The sequence below is a fragment of the Haemaphysalis longicornis genome, unplaced genomic scaffold (genome assembly GCF_048455015.1).
Source record: "Haemaphysalis longicornis isolate Haplotype H1 unplaced genomic scaffold, Haemaphysalis longicornis Haplotype H1 scaffold_1, whole genome shotgun sequence".
In the NCBI taxonomy this organism is placed as follows: Eukaryota; Metazoa; Arthropoda; class Arachnida; order Ixodida; family Ixodidae; genus Haemaphysalis; species Haemaphysalis longicornis.
In genome coordinates, this window is record NW_027526203.1 from 414755486 (window position 1) to 414779254 (window position 23769).

A 23769-nucleotide genomic window follows, 5' to 3' on the forward strand; every position below is an offset into this window, starting at 1 on the left:
AGGTGTAGGATTAGGGCTTTCACAGCCGAAAAATTTTCTATCCAACACCAACTATTTTTTCCTACAACTGCACAACATGCAACACACCAAATACCACCTATCACCTCGTATGGGAGTGCGACAAACATCCCAACCCAATTCCATCACCTGCATTGGAGCAGTGGGAGCATAGGCTGACCAGCTTCCAGCTCGAGGATCAGGAGTACCTGATCTCCCGAGCGTGGGCTGCTGGGGGGCCTGAAGGTGGCCTGGACTGGGGCCACCACCCACTCTCCTTTCCATCTCCTGTTTCCCATGAAAATAAATAAATAAATAAATGTTATTCCTTCCTTCCCCTCATGAGCAGAAATAAGCCTTTTGAAAGTGGCTCGAAATAAGCCTTTCCCATCAGACGCCCCTTCTGTGTGCTGCTTCGCAGCTCTCCCACGTATGTGCCTATCTTACTTGCCCACTCTCGCTATGAGCAATTCTAACTCATCCCTATTATGTTGTGTGCTCCTATGGCTACTTTACAAAATTGGCTGTGTATCTGCTCGCTGCGCTGCAAATGACATCAAGACATTTCTGCCGCCACTACCAAGTAACGCCTCTCCTCCCACTTCCCTCAACTCCTCTTTCCAGCATCCCACTCTTCACCTTCTTTCCCATCCTTCCTACCCCACCCACTCTCCATCCTTCCTCTGCATGTTTTTTCCCTCTCCCCTTACACCACTTACACAAGGAGTACAAGGGAGCCTTTTTTTTCAATTAGGCAGACGCAAAATGTTCTGGTACCAAAAGGTTCCCTGCAGTGAAGCTCCTGCTACCAACCGACACGCAAGAACCCATAGTGTCCTGTGCAATCTGGGGTTTGCTGCACCTGCCCAGAACCTCAAACTGTCTAACAGGAAGGTGGCACAACCTGGTGTGGCCCTTAAAGGGGCCGTAAAAACAAGATATAACTTTGTTCAGTTCGAAAGATCTAGCCTTTGGTAAATCACTCAGCTTCATCTCCGCTGTTTTTTTTTTTTTTTTAATAAAAAAAAATGCCTGCAACATTGAAAATTTCAAATTTTGCATTACCGCCACATAATATGGGCAAGCACTAAAAATCTAGTAATCAGTGTGTTAACTGCACGTTAGAATTCAAGTGATACGATCAAACACAACTAGAGGCCCACTACAATCGCCCAGTCATGTTTTTTGGTGGTGGCGTGGGTCGGAAACCACCAATTGCGCTAATTTCTGTGGCGTCAAAGAAATCGGTGTAAAGTGGCCGAGGAGGCACCACTGCTTCATATGCTTTAATATCTCGATTAATAATTAGAAGTTTGCAGTAAGAGCGGCATCAGTGTTATAAGGAGAAAGCAGCTTTTTATTGAACCGGTATCTTGTCTTCTTGGCCCCCTTAATCGGGATTCTCTGCTCATACAAGGAGACCCAATGCAGTGACATACAGAAGAGCTTTTTCAGCGTGAAAGCATTCCTTGGCTAGGTTGGCGAAAGCGCACATTCGTCTGGTGCCCACAGATTGCATACCCGGATAGCGTCCGCATAAGCACCCAACCCTCAGCTTCTCAGTTCCAATTGTCTGCGATGTGTTCCTTAGCGGCGCGACATTAGAAAAAAAATAAAACACAAAGAAACACTTGGTGCGCACAGTCTGTAGACTGTCAAAAAAAAAAAAAACGGCACACAGTCCTACTGGCTGGCAACGCGTTTTATAGTGTATGCATCACACACACAAAAAAGAAACTTGCATGTATCAGAAACCTCATCCTGTCTTGGTTGGCCTTCAGCTTTTGTGGGGCAGTGTCACAGTAGCAGGGATAGTGATTCTGCAACAAGTAGCTGCAGTGTGTTTGATGTCGAGGTTGTAGGCCAGTCAACATTGGCAGAAAACTAGGCAACAAATCTAGCTGAAAGAAATGCTTTTGTGCTCTCATAATATGCTTAGGGATCCTCCACAACTTTTTTGCACAGTACGTAATTTTAGTGAACACATTGTACTCAATTGTATATTATTGCGTACAGCTAAGAAAAACTAGGAGCCACAATAACAAAAAATTTTTTTTCACCTGGTTCCCCATCGCTTAGGTACACAGGCAATGGCTCAAAAAGATATCCCCAAAACAGCTACTGTTCTTATAGCACACACTGACAGGGGTAGGCTGCCATACTCAACTTTGTTGCCACATCTTGGGTTTGTAAGCCACCTCGAAGGAGCTACTACGAGCGTGGTTCCCGCTCTTCCAAAAGAGGCGCAGCAGCTGAAGAAGTCCACGTTGACCTGTGCTGGCTTCGCTGGAAAAAATTTTTTTGCACCAGAACAATGGCGCTGCCCCGCACGACGAAACAAAAAAAAGGAAAGGACCCTGTCATAGCTGCTCAACACAAATTCAAGCCCTTCCTGTCAAATTTTGCCCATGCAGAAACTAACTGCACCCAAAAAGAAAGCTCAATGTAAAGCCCAAGTTGATAAAGGTTCCGAAAGTTTCAACGAACACTAATGTTCTCAAATAAAGTATGCTAGTCGAGCAGGCAGATAAGGTAGCAGTGTGGTTTACTTGGGTACGTTAGCATAGCTAATAGGTGGGTTGGGACTGACTGGTAAGTTCTAGGAACTGAACGGATTTTAGGTACTAGTTGGTAGGGTCAATATCGATTGGTACGACCACTACATTTCATGGCAGCGTTGCAGGTCACAGTATCAGTAAAGCAAAGCTGGTGAAGTTCAGGATTAGATCTAGCACCACCTGATGGAGTGTGCTGTCCCTAAACAGCAATTTCTCGTCACACTGGCTCCCGTTGGTGCCGGCTGCCATGGGTACGTCGCTATCTACAACGCCAGTCACTGCACAAATCGAGTTTGAAGTGAACACACCTACACAATGCTGTGGCCCTGTGGCTAAGGCGTCGTGCTGCTGAGGTCACTGGGTATTATTTCCCAGCCACAGCAGTTGTTTTTCAGATACAGGTCGAACGCACAACAAACACTCACGGCCGAGATTTCAGCACACTTCTACTCTTTAATGATGGAAGAAAACTCCAAGGCATTTTCAAAAATTCGAACTCTCTTTGTGCAAGTGGTTCCGATTTGAATATGAAAAGCAGAGCCATGAGAGAGAGAGAGAGAGAGAAAACTTTAATGAATACTGAAGAGGTTAGCCCCACAAACGGGAAATCTATGTCAGAAAAGCAGTTCGACGTCACCAATACATGCTTCCAGAAGCGGGCTTCACTACACACTCCCTCCTCCTTCCTCTTAATGGCTTTTCAGCAGAAATAAAAATATACCCTACGCAACGAATCAAAAAAGTGCATCATCCCTATTTCATATTTGCCGCGCTTTCGAGGCGCTTTTTCAAAGAAAGTGCTACGAGTTGTGCCGCGCCTCCGCCAGATGGCGCCACGGGTCCCGCGACCAAGAGAAGACGCAGTGAAACATCCCCCTCGCGAGGGGCACGATCAAATGCAGAGCATTTCCGGGGACGCACGACGTTTAGTTTGCGTTACGTTAATGTTGTTGCACTTGTGGCAACTGCTGACGAGAGAGCGCTCGTCAGCAGTAATTTGAATGAGTCAACGATATAAGGTGCGTTCATAGCGTCCCATTCTGTGTCGGCTTTGTGGCGCAGTTGGTAGAGCACCATGTACATTGCGTTCCGCCCGCAGGGTCGAGGGATCGAAACCGGGCGCCGGATAGTATTTTTTTTTTATATAGTAGGGAGGGGTGCGGTGCGGACTACGGACGTCAACGCGGGTGACATCGCGAGTTACTGAAATGCTCTGCATTTAAAACTACTTCAAATTTAACTAACTTAAAGAGGCGACTTTTCTTGAAAAAGCAGATACCCATGCTACTCAGCTTCCTCAGTGCGTTGTCCACTCTTCTTTTTGTCCCAGTGTTCCTTGCGCCGTTTTTTCACCATGAACCTTAATCTGCACCAACTAGCCCAACTTGCCATCTTACCACATTAAACCTCAAAACGCAACCTAAGGTTGCCCTCCCAGCAGTTTGTGTGGCCCCTTAGAAACTGAACTTCCTTTTAGGAAATCCTAGGGTCCAGGGAGGAGTGCTGTCACACTAAAAATCCCCCCCATGTCCACAAATGCAGTTCGAATACCAGCTAAACAACTACTCTCAGGCCCAACACTACATTACTTAGGAATTGTAGTGACAAGCAATACCAGATTCAGAACTCCCATTCTGCCCGAGCTACAGTACAATTATTAGTGTACTTAGCCATCACACTGTCAGGTAGGGCTTAAAAAAAGTCCACTTACACACACCTACTTAGCTACAAACTAGTCGTGAAGAATAATGGCTCCTTTAAAAGGAAAGAGGCACATGATAATTTCCCACTCATCGAAGATGGACCTATCCCTTCACAGAGTGGATTGGTTGCTCAATTTTAGGCACCCTATGATGTTTGCAACAAGCGCCAAGCAACCACTGAGCTCAAGCACTTTTCAAGAGATTGCATCACTGGGGCAAATTACTCTAGATGAGCCGTGCTTGCAGCCTGTAATGTTGGCAAGCAAGCAATTGCGAGCTGAGCTCATCTTTCATGCAGCTGGTGTGAATTAATGCACAGCACTTATGCAGTCCACATGTAGCTTTGACATTTTAGACCCCAAATTTGTATTATTAGAACACAGTCCATTTTAGGTTTGATGAACTGCTTTTTGTGCAGACGATGCTATTCGTGAAATACAGTCTGCTCTTTTGTTTCCTTTCCAGCAAGTTGGAGCGGGAGCTTGAACAGCTGTGGCAAGTGTTTGCCCACGAGACAGAGCTCAAAGCACTGCCAGGCGACACAGCCCAGGCCTTGAATCTGCACCAGCTGACTTCACAGAACTAGCACGTGTGCATAAAAGAGCTAGCAGCATTTGCACGGGCTGTCCTTGTTCGTCGCATTCGTGATGTTGACATCGCTGGCTGCCAAGTACCCACACACACCTGTCCTTGGGCAGCAACTGACACTGCGCCGCTATAAAAGAGGAATGACACCCCATGATTACCCGGTGCATAGGGAAAGCAACCTGCCGCAAAACTTTGTCTGCTGGCGTGTTCAGAATCTCAGCCATGCTTCAGTCTACAACTTTGAACTCCGCCGCTATAGTGTTGATACATGTTAGCTATGCAGAAATTTCCATTTTTATGAAGCTCCACTTATAGGCACCTGATAACCTGGTTACAGGCAGGTGTGCTTGCATAAAATGTCTAGGGGTGAAGGAACAGCAATCTGGGATGAGGTGGAGGGGACATGCAGCCATTCTGACTTCTGACCTGTTACCTTTCCTGCACAGAAACGCGCATCAATGCAGATATTTACGATGCACACAGTTTGGATAGACAAGCAAGCTGGTGCTCATTTGCTGTTCCTCAGCACAGAAGTTTGAAAATGGGCATAAATACGTTTTTTTTTCACTCGTTTCACTTACAGCCTTCATGATCACAAGTTTGTGAGGAAAAAAGAAAAGGCACAAAAATTGTTCTTGTTAACCACTACAGCACCTTTTACACGAGCACAACGACTTCTGCATTTTGTACTCTTCCCAATGACCAATAAATTTTTGAATTTTAGCCACACCTGCATTTCGAAAATTTCATTGGCACGACAGTGAATTCTCCCCAACAGCACCCTCAGGGCTGCTAAATGGTGTACCAAAGTTAACACCACCAAAAGAGAGGAGGAGGAGGAGGAGGGGTCTTTTTTTATAAAGGTATCGGTAGACTAGGTCTACGTATGCACACATTCTTTTCAATAAGTTGGGATGAAACCCACTTCGATACCCTTACCAAAGTGTTTCCTGGTCTTTTCGCACAATTCTTTTTGTATCCACGACACAGCCATTGTGGGACCACAGGTTCTTGAGGCATGCCTCTAACTACTGCTGTTTAGAAAGAAGTATGTCGCCACACACCTGGCATACGACTCGGCGATGGCTTGTGATAAAAAAAGTTGTCAAACACTTACAATACATGCAGCCGCATTACTATCACCACAGATGCAGCAAAATCTTTTCCCTCCAGCTTTATAGCACACCTTGCCTTGTTCCCACTCCCAGTTCTATGTGCCATAAAAACTAGGAGTGGGATTCAAGTGCAGTGTGGAGGCCTGTGGAAACTTCCTTGACACAGGAAGGGCGAGGTACTAGCCGTGATGTGCATACATGCAGGTTTTTCATTGAAACCAGGCACATCCCACTCTGTGATCAAGTCAGAAGCAATAAACTGGGTTCCACCTGTTTTATTCCACCACACTCCTTTTTGGGTGGCAAATAAGAACTGCAACAAGTCTCTTCGAAGCGTTCCACAAGGCGTTTACAGTGTAGCTTGAAACATTAGTGGAAGCAATGACAGATATACACAGCTGCGTTTTCTTACAGGCAAGCTAAACAAAAGTGGCCGGCAACACAGTCAACAGATGGGAATTAACAGTGCATATGCGATGGGGTCACGTACGCCATGACACTAGGTGCTGACATGCGAGTGACACGTGAAAGGGATGCAGTTCAACTTCACAGTCCAGCGGTGCGAGTCAGTGTTGCACCACCAGCCGCCACAGTCTTGGTAGCACGAAGGGCGCAACAGTTCTCTGCCAGAAGAGCAGCATCATCCGCAAGATATGGTGCCATGTGGTGCCGAGGGTAGCAGCAGCAGAAGAGGCTGGCCATTTGTTTGCTCTTTCGGGCAGGTCAATTTGGGGGGCACGGTGCCATGTTCCTGCCTGGGCTCATCGACCCCGTGGAAGTTTTGCCGGCAGCTAACTAGGGCCCGCACGCAAGCGCTCCGACCAAGGGCCCTCTCCCCATTTATCTGCAAGAAGACACTGCCATGTTGCCACGTGTGCCCCACCGGTCCAAACTGCGGCTGCTTGCTTTTCTCTAAGGCTGGAATCCTCTTTTCAAGATGGGATGGGAGGGGGAGGGAGGGGGGCACGGAAGCTAGTCCCTCTGGTTTACATGCCTGCCCTGCACTGCCCATACTTACCTTTGTCTGTCTGCTACATAGTCACACAACAACCCTGAACATGGCCAATAGAACAACAAAGCTAAAAAAAAAAAAATAACATAAGCAGTCACCATACATTTTCAAATAAAGCTTTAAAACAGAAACAAGAAACACGTGGGCCCATAGCTCTGACCAGAGGGACATAAAATAGGGAAAAAGAAAGAAAGAAAAAGAACTAAAAGAGAAGAGGACTGGGGGAATGGGTGGGGCCGCAAGAAAGCAATTACTACCTTGCCCATGCTGGTGATGGGATCAAAGGGCGTAGAAGTCGATGCCGGAGGCCTCTCTGCCCATGTCTTGCAATTCCTATGCAAAGGGCACGCCTGCCTACCTACAGGTTCTTGCAGCCCATTGGAGCCAAGGGCATGTTAACGCCGCCTTACGGGGCTACGGCTGCCGCTGCGGCGGGAATCCTGCAAATTAAAATATTTTGTTTACTGTGAGTGCATCTCGCGACAAGTGCCGATAATACGTCCCCAATGATAACCCCGATGATACGTCCTCAGCCTTACGACGACCCACTTCTTAACAACAGATCACCGCAGTCCCGGCCAACTCCCCATAGCAACAATGCATTAAAAACCCCAAAGATACAACGCTCGGGTGCACACGGTCCACTTGGGATAAACAGGCGTTTTCCCCACCTTTTACACCTCTTCGCCGCTGCAAAGGTCTACAGGCAGGCCAGACCACTTAATTAATGAACAGGCCCAAGCAAGCAAGCGAGTACTGGTGGGCGGGAGTTAACCTTCAACGGCCCCACGCGGCAGCAGGATGTCAATGTGCCAACCGCGAGAAGTTGAAGTGCACGGGGCCGGCAGAACACCTTTGTGCCACCTTTCCCACCTTTTTGCCATCACCGCCTCGTACTACTGTTCATTTCGCTTGGCCTTGGCAGTTTCACACTCGTCTTTTCCCCTCTCAATTCACAAATGCACAAACAGCAGAAAAGAAACGACACACAAATGAAGCTAGAAATAGATGCTGAAGCGCTATTGGCCCTCAGGTCGGGGCCGTGCTAAAACGACCCTCCTGATTGGGTGTCGCAGTGGCACACAAGATGGTGGCCGCCTGAACTGTGAAGTGCGCATTTTTGAGTTCATTTTCGCTGCTTCGCTCGACCAAGTTTCTGTTCAGTCTGTGGTATTCAACACAGACGCTATCGCGATGGGAATGCCAGAGATTACGAGCCAGATTACGAGAAGTTGTGTGGCTCGAAAGGCGGAGGTCATCGAACGCTTCTTGATGCGCGTGACTCTACCGTCGCCAGATCCCGGAGGGTGACACGCGGGGTGCGCGCTTGTGATAGCGGTTCGCGAAGTGAACTTTTAGTTGGATTTGCGATGCTTACAAGCTTAGTTATTGCTATGTATGACTGTGGGCTCGCTAGCCTTAGGAAAGGAATGGTCGACGCGTCAAACGCTGCGGCACGCACGGCATAGCCGCTGCGCATTGGAGCATCACCCGACTGCGCAACCGGTTACGATTGAATGCCAGTAGTTGTAATTAATGCCTACAACATTACATTTATTCTTAAAAACAACCTGACCAGCCATATCAGGGACAATCAAAGTACGATATGTCGCGGTAAGCGTACGCTGCGATGCGCGCAAGCCATATCACCTTTCTTGCGCAACGTTTCCCGTGCACTTCTAATAATCATACGAACAGGTTTGAGTTAGAAATATAGGAATAAAAATATGTTCTCTGCGTTAAAAATGTACCCTACTGTTGCAGCATTTAACAGTGAATTTTTTAGGAAAATTACTGATACCGATGCATACATCTATGGCTTGGGCACACTGGCTGTGCTGCACGAAAAATATTGGATGCCTTGAATGTCAAAAAGTAGTAAGAAAATGCTCTTGCATTGAAGTTGGAGTTATGCAGACTATTTTACCAAGCTTCGAAGTAGCTCATTTGCATCCTTGTGGTGTGCAAACTTTTGGCAATGTACACCTGCACGTATGAGAACTAAGTTGCTGCTCCAGGCAAGATTATGAAACATAAAAGAAGCCAAAAGGCATTTTCAAATTTAAGTAAAAAAAAAAAAAAAAAAAGAGTGCTTCACTTGTTGCCATGGTGATAACACTACAAAGGGAAGTTGTCCAGTGCGATACAGCCAACCAGCTAACCTACTTTGCATTGAAAGCCATCTCCCCCTCCATTTGGTCTGCAAACGGGCTATGTACTCTTCGCAGAGGAGCTGAATATGACGTTTCGTGGAAAGAAAAAAGCTGTAAAAGGCACTCCAATTTCAAGGCAAGGCCTTCCAGAAGCCCTATGTTCAAAAGCGACTTTTTGATAAATGCTATTGCAACTTCGGAAACTGTTTTCTCAAAAGTTTTTTTTTTTTTTTGCCACCAGTGTCGCTTGTTCCAGGGATTCCTTCGTGATAGCTGGGTCTATTTTGATATCGTTTTTTGAATTACATTCCTTGATGAACAGTTAAGGTCGTGGCACTCTTGGTTTTCCAGATTTATTTTTTGTGATTTTTCTTATTCAAGTACTCGTTCAGTCGACATGGGTGGTGTACATGAACCTCTAAAAAATAAAAAACATTGTGTTGTAAAAACAACTTCTAAGACTGTCACAACCTCGTTTGTTTATTTGGGAATGCAAAGCACTTCGAACAAGATTTCAATCATGTTCTTTAAGCCGCTCAAGCTCGGTACAAGTGGAAGAGGAAGAAAATTCTATAAATAAAGGAGTTTTTAAAATATTAGTTTAAAATCTTTATGGTGTTATCACAGAAGGATTTCCAGTTGCTGTGCTAATTTTCATCGAAATCCACAAAGAAATAAAAAAGTTGATTTTGATAGCCACGTCCCCCCTTAAAGGGACCCTGCAACACTTTATGAGCAGTGCAAGTAAACCTGTGCAACGCTTAAGTTTACACTGCCAGGAATACCTGAACCAAATATTACACGTGCATGTGAAGCGGTGAGCGCGCAAATCGCTCTTAAAGATGCGAAAAAACCAACCGCGCTCGCTTCTATTTTCCTCATTATGCACCCCCGGCACGGCCTAAGGCCATGGCTGTCCGCGTGGCTATCACTGGTAAACTTTGCGGCTTATTTCTCGCATTTCCTGTGACGATCCGCCGTCGTCAGCGCTATATACGAACCTGTCCTATGCCTGAACCTGTACGCACAGTTTTGCCGTTTCTTTTGTGTTTTGAGTGCGCACAGAGTTTGAGTGATGAGCTCAATACTTCCCTTTCAATCAGATTACTCGACAACAAATGCTTATTGCTTCAAAAACGCCCTATCAGCCCGAGCACGCGCTTGCGAGCAGGCAGCCATGCCTGCTTTTCTGTGGCACCAGACCAGAAATAGACCCCTCTACGCTGCGGAGAAAAGGAGAAAACTCCCCGGCGTGTGACATATCGAAGGCTGCAGAAGAAAACGCCGTGAACCGCCCCACTCTCTGAAAGAGAGCGCGCAGCTTTCGTCGCGTTGTCCGCGGTCGAGTTGAGAGGGAACAATTATGCGCGATTTCTCATCACGCGTAGTTTCGGTGATAGTGAACGGATTTTCATAATTTCTTGTGGGAGGAGATTGCTGGGACAATAGACTTTACCCCAAAATACATTCCGAATGGTCAGGGATAAGTGCTGCAGGGCCCCTTTAACCCACCAACACCAGTAAATGTCACAATAAGGCGGCATCCATGTACGAGCTCGGTACGGCTGCTCAATCAAAGGGCAGTGCAGGCACCAACCCACCGGCGCAGGTGGGCTGTGTGTGTCTGCTAGCCGCAAGGTCAGGCAAAGCATGGTAAATAACGGCTTTGCACACCAACGTTCATAAACATTATGCATGCACGTACTTGAGCTGAATTGGGTTCCCTTCAACTGCACAGTTGACAGGAAGCAGCAAGTTAGATTTACAAGTGCTTCACTGCCACTGGTTCTGGTTTTGTTTACCAAGTCTGGCAGCTCAGAGCTAAATGAGGATAACTGATGCGCTGCCCGGCAGGCTTATCAGTCCCAAGGACACATAGGCACCAACTCCCTCAGGTTTCACTTTGATTACGGCGTCAGTAAACACAGTGCCGTAGTTTAGTGACATTTGATGTGCACTGCTGAGCACGGGGATTTTGCTAGCCCAGTGATCGCCCGGCCAAGGAATTGCATGCGACAATGAGCTAAATGAAGCGAAGGTCCCTGTTACCAGCTTAATGAGATTTCGTCTGCTACATGCAAAAAAGAACAATGGGTCTGACATGGCATGGCATGCTGACTTAGTTCACAACCAAGCAAGAAGATGCATAGACATTTTGCCTCCTCAGAGCCTCAGTATCAACTGTGCCAGCACTCGAAATCCCCAAATTAGATGGCCTTTCATACAAACCAGCTGTTTTTTAAAGTTTTTTTTCCCCCCCAGCTTTGTAAGACTAGACACCTTTAAGATTAGACTGCCCCGAGTAGCAGCACCAAGCTTTTCTTGCCTGTCTTGACTTGGCAGCCACATCACGCGCAAGAGCCCGCTTGCGACGCTCCTCTTCCTCCTGCAGCTGCTGCTGCTGTCGTCGGCGCTCCCGTTCCTGCCGCCGCTGTTTGCGTTCTTCTTCCTTGTGCGCTACCTGTACACACACAAACAACCAACCATACACCATTGAACGAGGAGCAGAAGTGTGGGAGACAATGCCTCAAACTTGAGGCTCACCCTACTCCATTGTCTGAGGAACAGATAAGTGTGGCTAACATAGAGCCTCAAACTTGAGGCTCCAAATTATAAAGAAATATTTGGCCTTAAAAACTCTTAGAAACAAACCAGTGTCTATAGTTCATATCACAAGCTAGCTGCAGCACTGTGGAGGCTACATTGTTGTCCCCCTCAGGGCGCCTAACTCACCGCGAAGGAAGCGACAAAAGGCGCCGGGGCCGTGCGGTGCCACTTGCCGAGAGGGGAGAAGGGGTGTCCTTTCAGGACCCCTTTAGGCGCCCTCAGTGGGCCCACTATTGATAACAATGTAGCCTCCACTGCGGTGCAGCTAGCTTGTGATATGAACTATAGGAGTGGGTGCGATAATTTTACTAACAAAAAAGAAAACTGACCATTTCTTTCCTCACAAAAGTAACAAATGGAAAGCGACATGTCGCTGAATGTGAATTATCTGAGAATGTGCACAAAGAGGCAATCGGATTAGTGTTTGAAATGGGCGTTCGGGATGGTTCCTTGCCATTGGTGCCACCAAGGTTCATGAGCTGTAAAACTAGTTCCAAGCGGCGCATCAAAAAACCGGTTCTCTTATTGCATTCACCAGGGTTCATAGTATTGGAAAATATAAAGATTACAGTTTAATGAATGACACTATTCTGTCTATTGTTCCTCCAAAATGGCTAATTATCTCTAATTATCTTGGGAATTAATTGACTGATTCACAAAATATTGGCACATTTTGACAAGTTTCACAGCGCTTACTTCAAATTTTAAAAAAGTTGTTTTAAGAGCCATGTCCCCCCCCCCCTTAAAGTTAATTTGAACTGACGCCCACATCCCGGCGTCCTGGCGCAACACTGTATTTCAACGGGGAAAAACTTGATAATCCGAACAAGCAGCCCCTGGCTTACACCGCTCCTTGGAGATAGAAGTCAGCCCATGACGAGTAAAATGTGTTGCAAAACCACATCAAATTTAGTACCAGAGAGAAGCACAAACAGGCATGCACGAGGGGCAAAGTGCACTGATAAAGCCAGCATGCCAGCACTTCGATGCATGCCGTTACAGGGCTCCATTTTTTAAATACCTGAATTTAATTGCCACATAGCACGTGACTTGCGGTAACACACCCAGATGTTCCTTTGGGTTCCGATTATGCAGCACAGTGCAACGGCCATCCATTATTCCGCCCGCCAATTTATGGTCCCCTTCAAGCTTGCATTAACGAGCTTTTATTTTAAGCAGGGACGTGGCAAGGAAAGCTATTTTTGGTATTTGTGGACAAAATTTAATCAAATCTGGAGCATTTATGCAGTTAACCATCCTAATTGGCCCATACCTGTTCTTCTGTGAGAGGAAGCCAGTAGATGCAAGGGGTGGCCTTGGTCTTGCGGAACAGATCATCTAGCAACTTGGCAGGTGTGTCTTCCTCAGGCTTGCGCTTGGCTACTGCACAATAACCACCAGGGGAACATGAGGAGCCAGCAGAACTTGCCAAAATAGTACATGCAAATTTTGCTCCCCAATGCTGCACATGTGCAGTAGTCTTAGACTGCTGCACACTCACAGGCTATGAAAACAAACTGACCATGGGGAGTAAAAAAAAAATGACCATGCACAGCAAGGTGCCACGCTTTCAATTCCAACTACCCAAGAGAGGTGTGCACCTCAAGAGCGGAGGCTATGAAGAGCTTTACCACTGCAACTTTCAGTCGACCCCTAGGCTTACAGTCACCTTCATTTTGTCTCCAATATGCTTCCATTCCCACCGACACACTTCTTAAGAACTTCATGAACCAAGAACAGAGCAGTCTTCCAAAACAAGACACAATAGTAGAGTTCATGGACCACTTATCACCATACCTGCCGTATGACATTGGAACTTCCAGAGAGACCGTGTCATCAATACCTTTCACGAAGACTTTTCAAACAGGACCCAGTCCATTCAGGCCATAACGAAAGTTATTACTCGTATTTAATGCACACCCAAAGCCCAGCCCACAGCATCGCAAAACCAAAATACATACAAAGATGCTCGTGAAGTTTATGAAGAAAAGGAACCTAGTTCCACATTACAGCAATGAAAAAGACGTGCACATCTTTCATTCGGTGCAGGCAGGTTATCTACAAGCTCAAAGGTCTCGTGCACCCTGTGTGAGGGGCTTCGCAGTGGTGAACAAGGGAATTTTAAGGGGGGAAAAATGGAGATAGGAGTGAACTTTGTTTTTTGGCAACCACACCATAAAACACTCCAAATAGAGAAATTTAAAATTTCATATGATACCTTCAGTAGTTTTTGTGTTACAGTTTACAGGTTGCCTGCTCGTGGAAAGCCTAGCAGGGTATCGACACACGGTAGACAGTTCCAAATACTTTTCAACTGCAGTAAAAAGTACACTACAGGGCATGACAGTCTTAGAATTTTTTTTATCACCCTTCATTTTTTTTTTATAGAAATCATTATTTTCACCCATACCCGGAGGACACAACTGACTCGGCCGTAAATATCACATAAAAAATAACAAGGCCCTAAAATGAAAATCCGAGACTGTCATGCCCTGCAGAGCTCTTCAAGGGTTGAAATAAAAGACAGAGTCAAAATAGGCCCAGTGGTTGCTGAGTGGTTGCCCTTCCACAAGCAAGAAGAACTCCTAAAACGCACTTTTGAGAAATCGGCTCTACAGTTTACGAAGACTTCATGATTTTCAAACTGCACTAGCAGCATAGCCCTTGGTGTCCTTGCTTGGAGACAATCTCATAGACCTTTGCCAATTGATTTGGTGCATCTGGGTGCAGGCCTTCAGATAGCAGAAGCACTACTTTTACGTCGAGTGTACCACGAAGTTCACTATACTCTACTAGGGTACCTATACTTAATGTACACCTAATGCATAACTGTCCCCAAAGTGAAGACTGAGGCATGGTCTTTCTTTGATATTACAGTCAAACCCGGATATATCGAACTCGCAAAAAACGGTCATTAGTTCGATATATCATATAATTCGATATATAATGTTTAAAGAATTTGACAATGCACAGAACGTACCTCATCACTAACTGTTGTTTACTTGCAAGATACATGCTCCGCGGGCACACTAGCGCGAGAAATAGTCTCCGATCTTCTTTTGCTTCATCATTTTCGAAGCATTGTTGAGCACACACTTTTCAACATTGTCAAGTGACTCGAAACAGCTGAGCCCACAGCCTTCTATTGCCGTGCAGTGGCGGCGAAGAACGCTCAGCGCGTGAAGAGCATCGGAACATGGGGGTGGGGCGGAACTCGTCGAGTCCTCACAGTTGAACACAGATGAACAAGGCGTACCGATGCGTCGTCAACCGCGAAAACACGAAAAGGGAAGCATGCGTAGAAGCGAGGGGAGAGAGAGCCCGCCGCGCGAGACTGGCGAGACAGCGGGAGAGTGTGGTCCAACCACTATTTCCAGGGGGTGGCTGCCAGAGCGAGCGAGAGCGCGAGCGCTTGGGCTAAGTGACTTTTCAAACTGGGGGAGGAGGCGTAGGCAGCTCGCCCAGCTGCCGCGCGGGAAAGCCAACTTCGGGGGCAATCTTGCGCTGCCGAAGTTCGATATATAGGTTGCGGCTGCCTTTTTTGTTCGATGTAGCCGTACTTTTTGCTATATATTCTCCCGGTAACATTATAGTGCACAATAATTGTTCGATATATGGGATAATTCGATGTAAACGGGTTCGATATAGTCGGGTTTGACTGTATATTCCAATAGACTTTCGGCTGATTTCTGGGTGTCATAACCTTACTGAAGCTACTACTTAGTACTTGCGGCTGTTCAGTGTCAAAAGGTTATATCAGTGCATCACAAGCATAAAATGAGCTATCTGAAAACAGAACGTATACTTTACACAATCACAACATTTTAATATTAGCAAAGCCCACTCTTCTACTTCATGCGAAACAGTCATTCTTACAGCATTGCCAAAATAGACAACGTAATGTGCCCTCAACAATATCAAACAGTAAAATGCTACATTCTTGATTATATTTGAACGCTGAAAATAACATTTTCTAATCCCAGACTGTGTTGTACGAACGAGTGTAGAGTCATGGCAAAAATTGCTCAATGCAAGGTGATGGATCATTGCACCCCACAATCCCTGACGCACACGTTCACCCAGATCGTAATTTGAGTAACATTGCTATGTTTAGCCACCTTGCTTTTTGCATTCAACTTCAGTTCACATAAATAAATTATTACTACTCGCGTGCAATTTTCATGTTAAAATTGGCTCCGTACGTGTGTGGCAACAGCTCCCCGAACCATAAATCTGACATGATTGTTTTGATTGATGGCTCAAAAAAGTCTCTGCTAGGCAGCAGGTATTTGCGACTAAGCAGCCAGCAGCCTGGGGTACCTTTCTTTTCTCGGCGCTCCCGCTTTTCTACGGGCGACTTGTTCCGGGGTGGGGCGGCGGGCCGCTCGGCTGGGGCCGGTGGCGGCGTCTCCTGGCGCAGCTTGTCCCTGTCCCACTCCCGCATCGGCGGCGGTCGCCTGCTGGCCCCCGCCCGGTCCATGGACGGCTCTATACGGGCTGGGGCTCCTCCACCCGTGCTCCGGGGATCCCTGGGGTCCCTAGGTTCCCTAGGGTCCCTGGGCTCCCCCCGGGGGTCCCGAGGCTCTCCCCGAGGGTCACGCAGAGGCTCTGCTCGTGGGTCCCGCAGCATCTCCCGGCCAGCGGGCAAGCGCGTCTCAACCTCGACCGTGCGGTGGAAACCAGGCTGGGTTCGGTCCGGGACTGCTGGGGGCCGTGGAGGCGGGGGCTCCTTTTGGCGCTCCATCTGTGCGGTGCACACATACCCAGGCATGCCCTCAGTTAGTACAGTAAGCCTCTGGGGAAAAACAAGCACTTGCTGGTACAACTGTTGTGAGCACAGATTTATCCAGAATATTACGGACAACTACTGGCATGCAGCTGTTCTTTCTGTTCCATTAATGAAATGCGACTGGGGGTTAGATGCTGCATTTTATTTTGGAGCCACCAAAAATTTCAGCACATTAAATTTTTTTATCAATGCGGTACCAGGATCAGTGCATCAGTAAATCTGCTTACCTCTTCAGGCGAAGAGAAGTCCACGTGCAAAATTTTTGGGTTGCAAAGTGGCCACCGTAGGTTATGCAGAGCCTCCCGTGCTTTGACTGCATCCTCCTCAGTGACATACTGAAATATGGTGCAAAAATATCCCCAAATGTAAAAAGCCATCCACAACAATTAACAAGTACAAAAACTTCTGGGCACATGCTTTACTGCTCCACTGTATTGCAGTCTCTCTCTTTGCACTTTAGTTTCTTCGCCTAATAAATCATTTTGAAAGGCTCCTTCATTCTTCCCACAGAAAACAAGCGCTGTAAAAAACAAACAGGACGAGGCATGGACGGGATAAGTGCTTGTCCCGTCCACGCCTCGACCTGTTTGTTTTTTACAGCACTTGTTATCTGTGCGACTACAAACCAACACGCCCAAACCTTTTCCCTCCTTCATTGCTGCCTTATGTTTGCATTTCTTTATTCACTTTCGTTTCCTCGTCTTTGGTGCAAGTTAATGCAACAAGCAGACCGCTAACACTTCACAGCTTCCTCAGAATCGAGAGTTCTGCACAGCTGTGGTGCCCCTGTTCCAATCAACGGTTAGTCACGTTCACGTGTCATGCAGCATGCGCAATTATAACTTTTGTTCCACCACTGCCAACGCATGTGGTGGCAACGCACTCAGCTCCTACCCTGGTGAGATGGGCTGAAGTCGCGTATGAACTAAAATGTGTTTTTTATTTTCTCCAGTAGCCACTTTCTGTACCAGAACAGAACTAAAACAGAGCAATTTTTTGCACAATGGGGCATTTAAAGGCCAACTGCACTCAAATTTTTCATTCCCAAATTTGGCCCAAATAATTTGCTTATGTTCTAAAATTCCCAATAACGAAGTTCTAAGCCCGATACCCACATAGCACAATAACAGCCAATGTGTGTCGCCAAAACAAGTTCCGAATAGACTGCGACGGAGAAGAAAGAACCTGTCCCGTGGAGTTCGCACTTCTATGGCGACTGGCCCGACGCACGATCAGGTGCAGGGATGCATTCACCAGGAGCGCTGTCGGCATCATGTTTTAAAACTAACCGCATAGGCTGCAATGTCCGCAATTTTTAAATGCAGCAAAAGAGGTGCTTCTGGAGTTAGCAAAAACTTTTTTATTTAAAAATAACATTTAACGCGCTTGCCTGCACATTTATCATTCCTACTCTATCTGTAACAGGAAGAAAAGATTCATAAATCCTTGACCATTGCACTTCCAAGAGCAATATTTTCTGTGTTTGGGTTTGACGACCTCCATCCCTTAGACATTTCAAAAAGTTTGACGACGTAACTTAAGTTGTTCTACACGCCGGTATAACCATTTGCGCTACTTTTTCACTTGCTAGGTGAAACTGAACCAACCTCGCTCGTGGTGACAAATATATCTGTGCAAAGATCGTCAGTCGTCATTAAGTGCAAGGGCTAACGAAACAGTTCCTCTCTTAAACTATAAACTATATTTTTGCATCACAAAATAAAGTATTTAGTTTTGTAGAGTTGTTAGATCTAGTTTACCTGAAAGTAAAAATTACCAACTGCACATGTCCCTGGTGAAAGCAGCAAACCGTGGCAGATGGGTAATTTTTCACGTTTTAGTGCATCTGCTAGAAAACTATGAGAGCTAACATGCGGTTCCAAGATGATTTTACAATTCGATCCTCAATGTGCAACAAGGCGAAAGTTATTGGGCAAATATTCACAAAGCTGTCTGCCTGTAAACACACAGCAAAAATTGTTTGTCACAGATTCCTGCCCTGCACAATTTGTTTCCGAAAAAAAAAAAAAAAAAAAGAGAGAGAGAGAGAGAGAGAGAGAGAGAGAGAGATTATAACCAAGGTGCCGGCTAACTAAAGCTGCTTTTTGATATCATACGAGCAAACAGCTTTGTAAATCTGGATCAAGCAGCATCTTTACTCGCAATGCCAAGGACTGCTACTCCAACAAGTAGTCTAATGCATAAATAACTGCCGATGATCTACTTCATCTCATATCGACAACAGGCGCAGAAAGACGTAGACTAAGAAAGAAATACACAGGACGACGCGCTAGGACGACACAGGACGACGCGTGTATTTCTTTCTTAGTCTACGTCTTTCCGCGCCTGTTGTCGATATGAATCAGCACCAACTCGCCCAACTTGCCATCTTGTTAAACGTAACTACTTCATCTCGGTTGATAGCGATGCAATGAGGGAATTGCATCCAACTCCATTGGCCACAGCAAAATGTTAGTCGAAATTCTTCTGTGGAAATAACAGTGTGAAACACGACACTACCACGCACATATGGAGGCTGCTGCGAGCAAATGCTGGCACTGACACGCTTGCTTCCATTCCATCACCTATGTCACGTCCGGCCGCCGGTAATTGCCACCTTTTTTTTCACTTTCAGTTATGAAAACACCAATCTTCACACGCTGTTTACATCACCCACATTAGTGTTTAGCAGTTAGCACTCTTTTTACGTGTACTATTAGATAAAATTATTTTAGAAATGGGCAAAGGACTCACCGTTACAAAACACTTGGACTTGATCTTGTCAATCCAGAACTCAGAATCAACGGTCTCTCCAAATTCTTGAAGCAACTGCTTCAGTTGATTGAGGGTGAAAGGCCGTACAAGGTTCCGCACAAACAGTATGCGGCTCTTGGGATTTTTCGGCGGACTTAACTTCCGCTCATCCTCTTCTCTGGCGGAAAATGGCCTGCACGAGAACATGTACACCACCGGCTTACCACCACTTGCTCAGCAGGTGGGAATCGGGCATTGGCCAAGTCCTCTATATCGTCCTTGCAAGCAAGTATGGACCACCAATGTACAAAGGTCGAACACAACTGCATCCAAGAGGACCAACGAATTCTGCATGCAGACACTGTGAGAAGGGCGTTTGGGTGATAGCAGCTGCCTTCATAACTAAATTTCGACAGGGCCAAAAGAAAAACAAAGAGAAGGAAGGTGGGGGAAAAAAAAAAGGAAGAAAAAAAAAGTCTGCACACTGGTGCCATATAATTTCCAGTGCAACACCAGGTAGGGCCAAGTGTTAATCACAGGCAGACTTTAGCTTATCAGCCAACAAGGTTTGGCCTTCCAGCATTTGAGGTGCACACTTGCCGTCTTTATCACAGGCAGACTTAAGCTTATGAGCCTTGTTGGTTTGGCCTTCAAGCATTTGAGGTGCACACTTGCCGTAATATAATGCACTTTTGGGCGCACCTTATCTGTTATACCTGTGCAGGCATTAAAGCCATCCAATAAATATTAACTCACATCAGATTAAAAATTTGAATAGGAACAAATCGTAAAATTTTTTCAGCATGCCAAATATTTCTTTTTGACCGGGTTTATTTTAAGTGGGCTAACCCTGGATATATTAACAAGCTCAACATCAGGATTTTTTTCCCCTGCTATCCACCCCTTTAAAAAGACGTTTAGCACAAGAGTCCGCCACAATTTCTACGCATGTTCGTTTAGCTCCTGACAATTGCTCAGCGAGTCAGCCACTAACCACCAACATGCGTGCACGTGTAAGAAGGCTTTCAGAGGTGAACGAGAGAGGGAACTTCATTAAAGTGCCTGCAGCTCGGTTAGATCCCCCTCGCGCGGGGGGTCTTTCCGCGACGCGGCCGTGACGTCTTCTCGACTTCTTGTCCCTCCACTTCCGCTCTGGCCTCGCTATTTCCTTCGGCCGGCTTCGCCTGCCCCTTTGTTGGGGCGGTAACCTTTCGTGGGTTTCGCTCGGTCGCTGCTGTTCGAGGGCCGCCAAGATCTGCTGGACGACCTTGGTCTGCTGTTCCTGGTCGTAGCTTCCCCCTGCGACTTCGAGATGCGGCGGGATCACAGTCTCTGTCGACACTTCGAGCGGGTTCTTGACACAGTCCCAGAGGATGTGAGCGGCGGTGGCTCTCTCCTTTTGGCACACACGGCACAAGTCACTTTCGTACACGCTCGGGCACATGTGCCTCATCAGCACCGGGGTGAGGAGTGAACCCCCGTCTGCAGTTACCGGTATATCACCGCTTCCTTTCGAGTCAGGCCCGGGTGGGGTGGCGGTACCTTTCGTCTACTCAGTCTGCACCACTTCACGATCTCGTTGTAGGTGGTCATGCTGTCCTTGGTCTCCCTCCTTTTTTCCTTTTGGCCCAAAATTACAGTGAACATGTACCCTCAGTGAACATGTACGCTCACTGTACCCTGTGTCCACTGAAGCTTCTTTTCCATGGCTCTCAGCTACGTGCAAATGCAACAGTGGTGATGTCTGCACGAGGCCATCCTTGGGGACCTCTTGCCCAGAAAACAAGCAGTTTTGGTTCTGTTCTTAAGGTGCTGTTGTGTTGTCAAATGATGACACTAGGGCTGAAAGGGTTAATGAGATTTATTCCTTTTCCCAATGTTGACGATTGGCCGTGCAAGGACTTGGCGCTTCAGCTGCAGTCACCGATGCCAGCCAGAAAGTTGGGCCTGGCATGCTAACCACATCCATCCCCATCAGTTGCTCTCAGTGCAAGTCCCAGAATTAATAAAAGCAAGTACCATCAAAATTGTTTGCACACGCACAAAAACACAATATCCATTTCACTGTGTAATGGCCGCACCCCCTATTTTCCACCTAAATCTAGGGTGGGGGGAACCAAACCTCTGGCATTGCACAAGGATATAGTCAAACCCGGTTATATCAAACCCGCGGGAAGAAAAAAAAAAAAAAAAAAAAAAAAAAACTGCCATCGGTTTGATATCGGGGATAATTTGATATAAGCAAGCTAAGAAACTGGACGTCATAAAAGCACATAGCATTTTTAAAAACACTTTATTGGTGAAACTGCCTCACTTTTGTGCAAAATAGTCCCATATCTTGAACAACCGCACTGCCCGAGACAACACGCACTCCTCCACATTGTCTAAAGGGTCGGAGCAGCCGAGGCCGCAATTTTCCACATTTGCGAAGCGCCGGACTCGTGCGAGTGGACCAATCACTTCAGATTTTGCAGGCAAAGGTTCGTCGTTGCTTTCCTCATTGCACGCGCTTTCACTTGTGCTCGGTACAATGTCGGCCCCATGGTCGTGACACCATCATCCACTCACAAACTCGCCGACCATTGATCCGGCAACGGCATCCCGAAATTCCGACAGCTCACTCCACATTTTGGCAACACCAGTGGTGGCTTTGTTGCACTCAAGCTTTTCAGTCATTGCCGGCACGCACAAGCTGGCAGATTTGAAGTCATTTCGGACGGTTTCTTCAGCAACATCTGCCCAGAACCTACTTTTACAAGGTGTTCTCGGGAATCTCGTGCCTGACGGGGGGAGGGAGAGCCTGACTTCTCACCAAGTTCTACTTGATTTACTATCGCCAGCTTCACAGTGAAAGGCAAACTTGGCCACTTTGCACTCACTAGAGAAACTAAATGCACCTCTCCTCAGTGACACCAGTGCTGCCACCAGAGCTACACTTCCAAAAAGCACACAAAGTGTGAACGACGCAAACACAACGAACGAAAAAAAAGCATGGCGGGCAGGCCGGGATAATCACCCGCTTCCCATGAGCGGCCAGTCTAAGCCACTTTTAGAGGTGTGCCAGCGGGATTTCTCCTTCGCCCCGAGGGAAAAGCCAACTTGGGGGTCTCTTCTGCGGCATTTGGAGTTCGATATATCGTTGTCACTGGTATTTTTGTTTGATGTACATTATTTACTGACATAATCCTTGCACTTTATTTCAGAAAAAATTTCAGGGGGTGCGATAATTATGCGGGGGAAAAAATTCCGAGGGAAAAAAAAAAAAAAAGATCTGAATAGGTATTATACATAACCAAGCCATTTCCAAGCAGGACTTACTGTCGTAAAAAAACAGGGTCGACACAGGCATGAAGCACAAAACTTTATTTGTTGCGGCCAGCCGCCGCCCACCTTCACCATCTCGCGTTTGGTAGGTGGGTACCCAAATGGGAACAGTTCTAGACTCAAGTCAGTGCTGCTAACATCGCTGGCCATTGCCTTGTCATCTCCTCCGGGTTCCACGTCGCCTTGAGAGGCCTCGTCTCCATCCCACACCGAGTGGTCTTCACTCACATCCAGGGCATTCGACGTGCCCGCCTTCTTGAAGCTCTTGACGACAACGTCTGTGGCGATCATTCTGCACGATTCCGATATACAGCTGCACAGCATCTCCATCGACAGTCTCCTTATCTTGCTGGTCAGCGACAGAGTGCTCGCAATCCACTCTGCGTACAGCCTTCAAAGACACTTTTAAAGGCTGGAGTATGGACGTTAAGCCACCTGGAATGACAGCCAGCTCAGTGCGCAGCTCCTAAACTTGGCGCTTCTTGTTGGTCGCCTTTAGTTCCTCGTGTGGCCATCTCCAGTAGCGCATGCTGAACTTGTAGACGCCAAAGGGCCTGCTTGCAACGCGGCTGCTGCGCTCTATAGCGTTTTTGATAGCTTTCAGCTTGAAAGCATCTGTATAACTGGCGTACTGCCCCATGGCGAAGTGGCACCGAAACCAGCAAAGAACAAAGCGACGAAAAACTTCTTAAAATGGCAGAAAGCAAGCTCTGAACTGCTGCTCCTCCAATGAAGGGACGACCGGACGCTGCGCAAATGCCGCCTAGTAGAGCGCAGGCAGAACCGACCCAACGACAGCGTGAGTAGCGTTCAAGAGATGGTGCTAGGCTGCCATGTGCCTAGTGCACCTAGATACACCGTATGCTCCGCCAAACGGAGTGATGCGAGCGCGTGCATCATGCAGGTTTTGCAAGCAAACGACTTTCGCCGTCGTTGCAATTTTCGGGGTGCGAGGATTATGCGAGGAAACAAAACATCCAAGTTTTGGCAGCTCACATTAGGGTTGCGAGCATTACACAAGTGCGAGGATTAAGTGAGTAAATACGATAAGCGTAGCTTTTGCTATATATTCTCGCTGTAAATGTACTATGTCCAGAAATAGTTCAATATAAAGGATATTTCGATGTGAACGGGTTCGATATAGTCGGGTTTGACTGCATACACACACA

The 23769-nt window shown here is 46.8% G+C and overlaps 2 protein-coding genes and 1 long non-coding RNA gene across 12 annotated transcripts in view; 1 reads left to right on the top strand and 2 right to left on the bottom strand.

The window, feature by feature from the left end:
- LOC144155562 (uncharacterized) overlaps positions 1 to 5655 on the top strand; it is a 44511-nt gene extending 38856 nt beyond the window's left edge. For 4 of the 8 annotated variants that reach the window (XM_077687088.1, XM_077687085.1, XM_077687086.1 and 1 more), the window contains exon 16: positions 4724 to 5654. In XM_077687088.1, coding sequence (XP_077543214.1) covers positions 4724 to 4844 — 121 coding nt within the window. In that variant the 3' untranslated portion in view covers positions 4845 to 5654. Of the gene's footprint in view, positions 1 to 4723 lie in introns of all 8 variants that reach the window. The other 4 variants (XM_077687089.1, XM_077687090.1, XM_077687082.1 and 1 more) reach the window with 3 other exon arrangements.
- Positions 5656 to 6220: 565 nt separating this feature from the next.
- LOC144155568 (uncharacterized) lies at positions 6221 to 7365 on the bottom strand. Its single transcript, XR_013319592.1, has 2 exons — positions 7231 to 7365; positions 6221 to 6805 (listed from the first exon to the last, which is right to left on the bottom strand). It is a non-coding gene; the product is annotated as an uncharacterized LOC144155568 (long non-coding RNA).
- Positions 6221 to 23769, bottom strand: part of LOC144155559 (uncharacterized) — a 47045-nt gene continuing 29496 nt past the window's right edge. For 2 of the 3 annotated variants that reach the window (XM_077687079.1, XM_077687077.1), the window contains exons 11-16: positions 19277 to 19469; positions 16750 to 16857; positions 16054 to 16477; positions 13007 to 13116; positions 11453 to 11587; positions 6221 to 7413 (exon numbers count right to left, since the gene is read on the bottom strand). In XM_077687079.1, the coding sequence (XP_077543205.1) occupies positions 7369 to 7413; positions 11453 to 11587; positions 13007 to 13116; positions 16054 to 16477; positions 16750 to 16857; positions 19277 to 19469 (1015 nt within the window). In that variant the 3' untranslated portion in view covers positions 6221 to 7368. The remainder of the gene's footprint in view (positions 7414 to 11452; positions 11588 to 13006; positions 13117 to 16053; positions 16478 to 16749; positions 16858 to 19276; positions 19470 to 23769) is intronic. The other variant, XM_077687078.1, reaches the window with a different exon arrangement.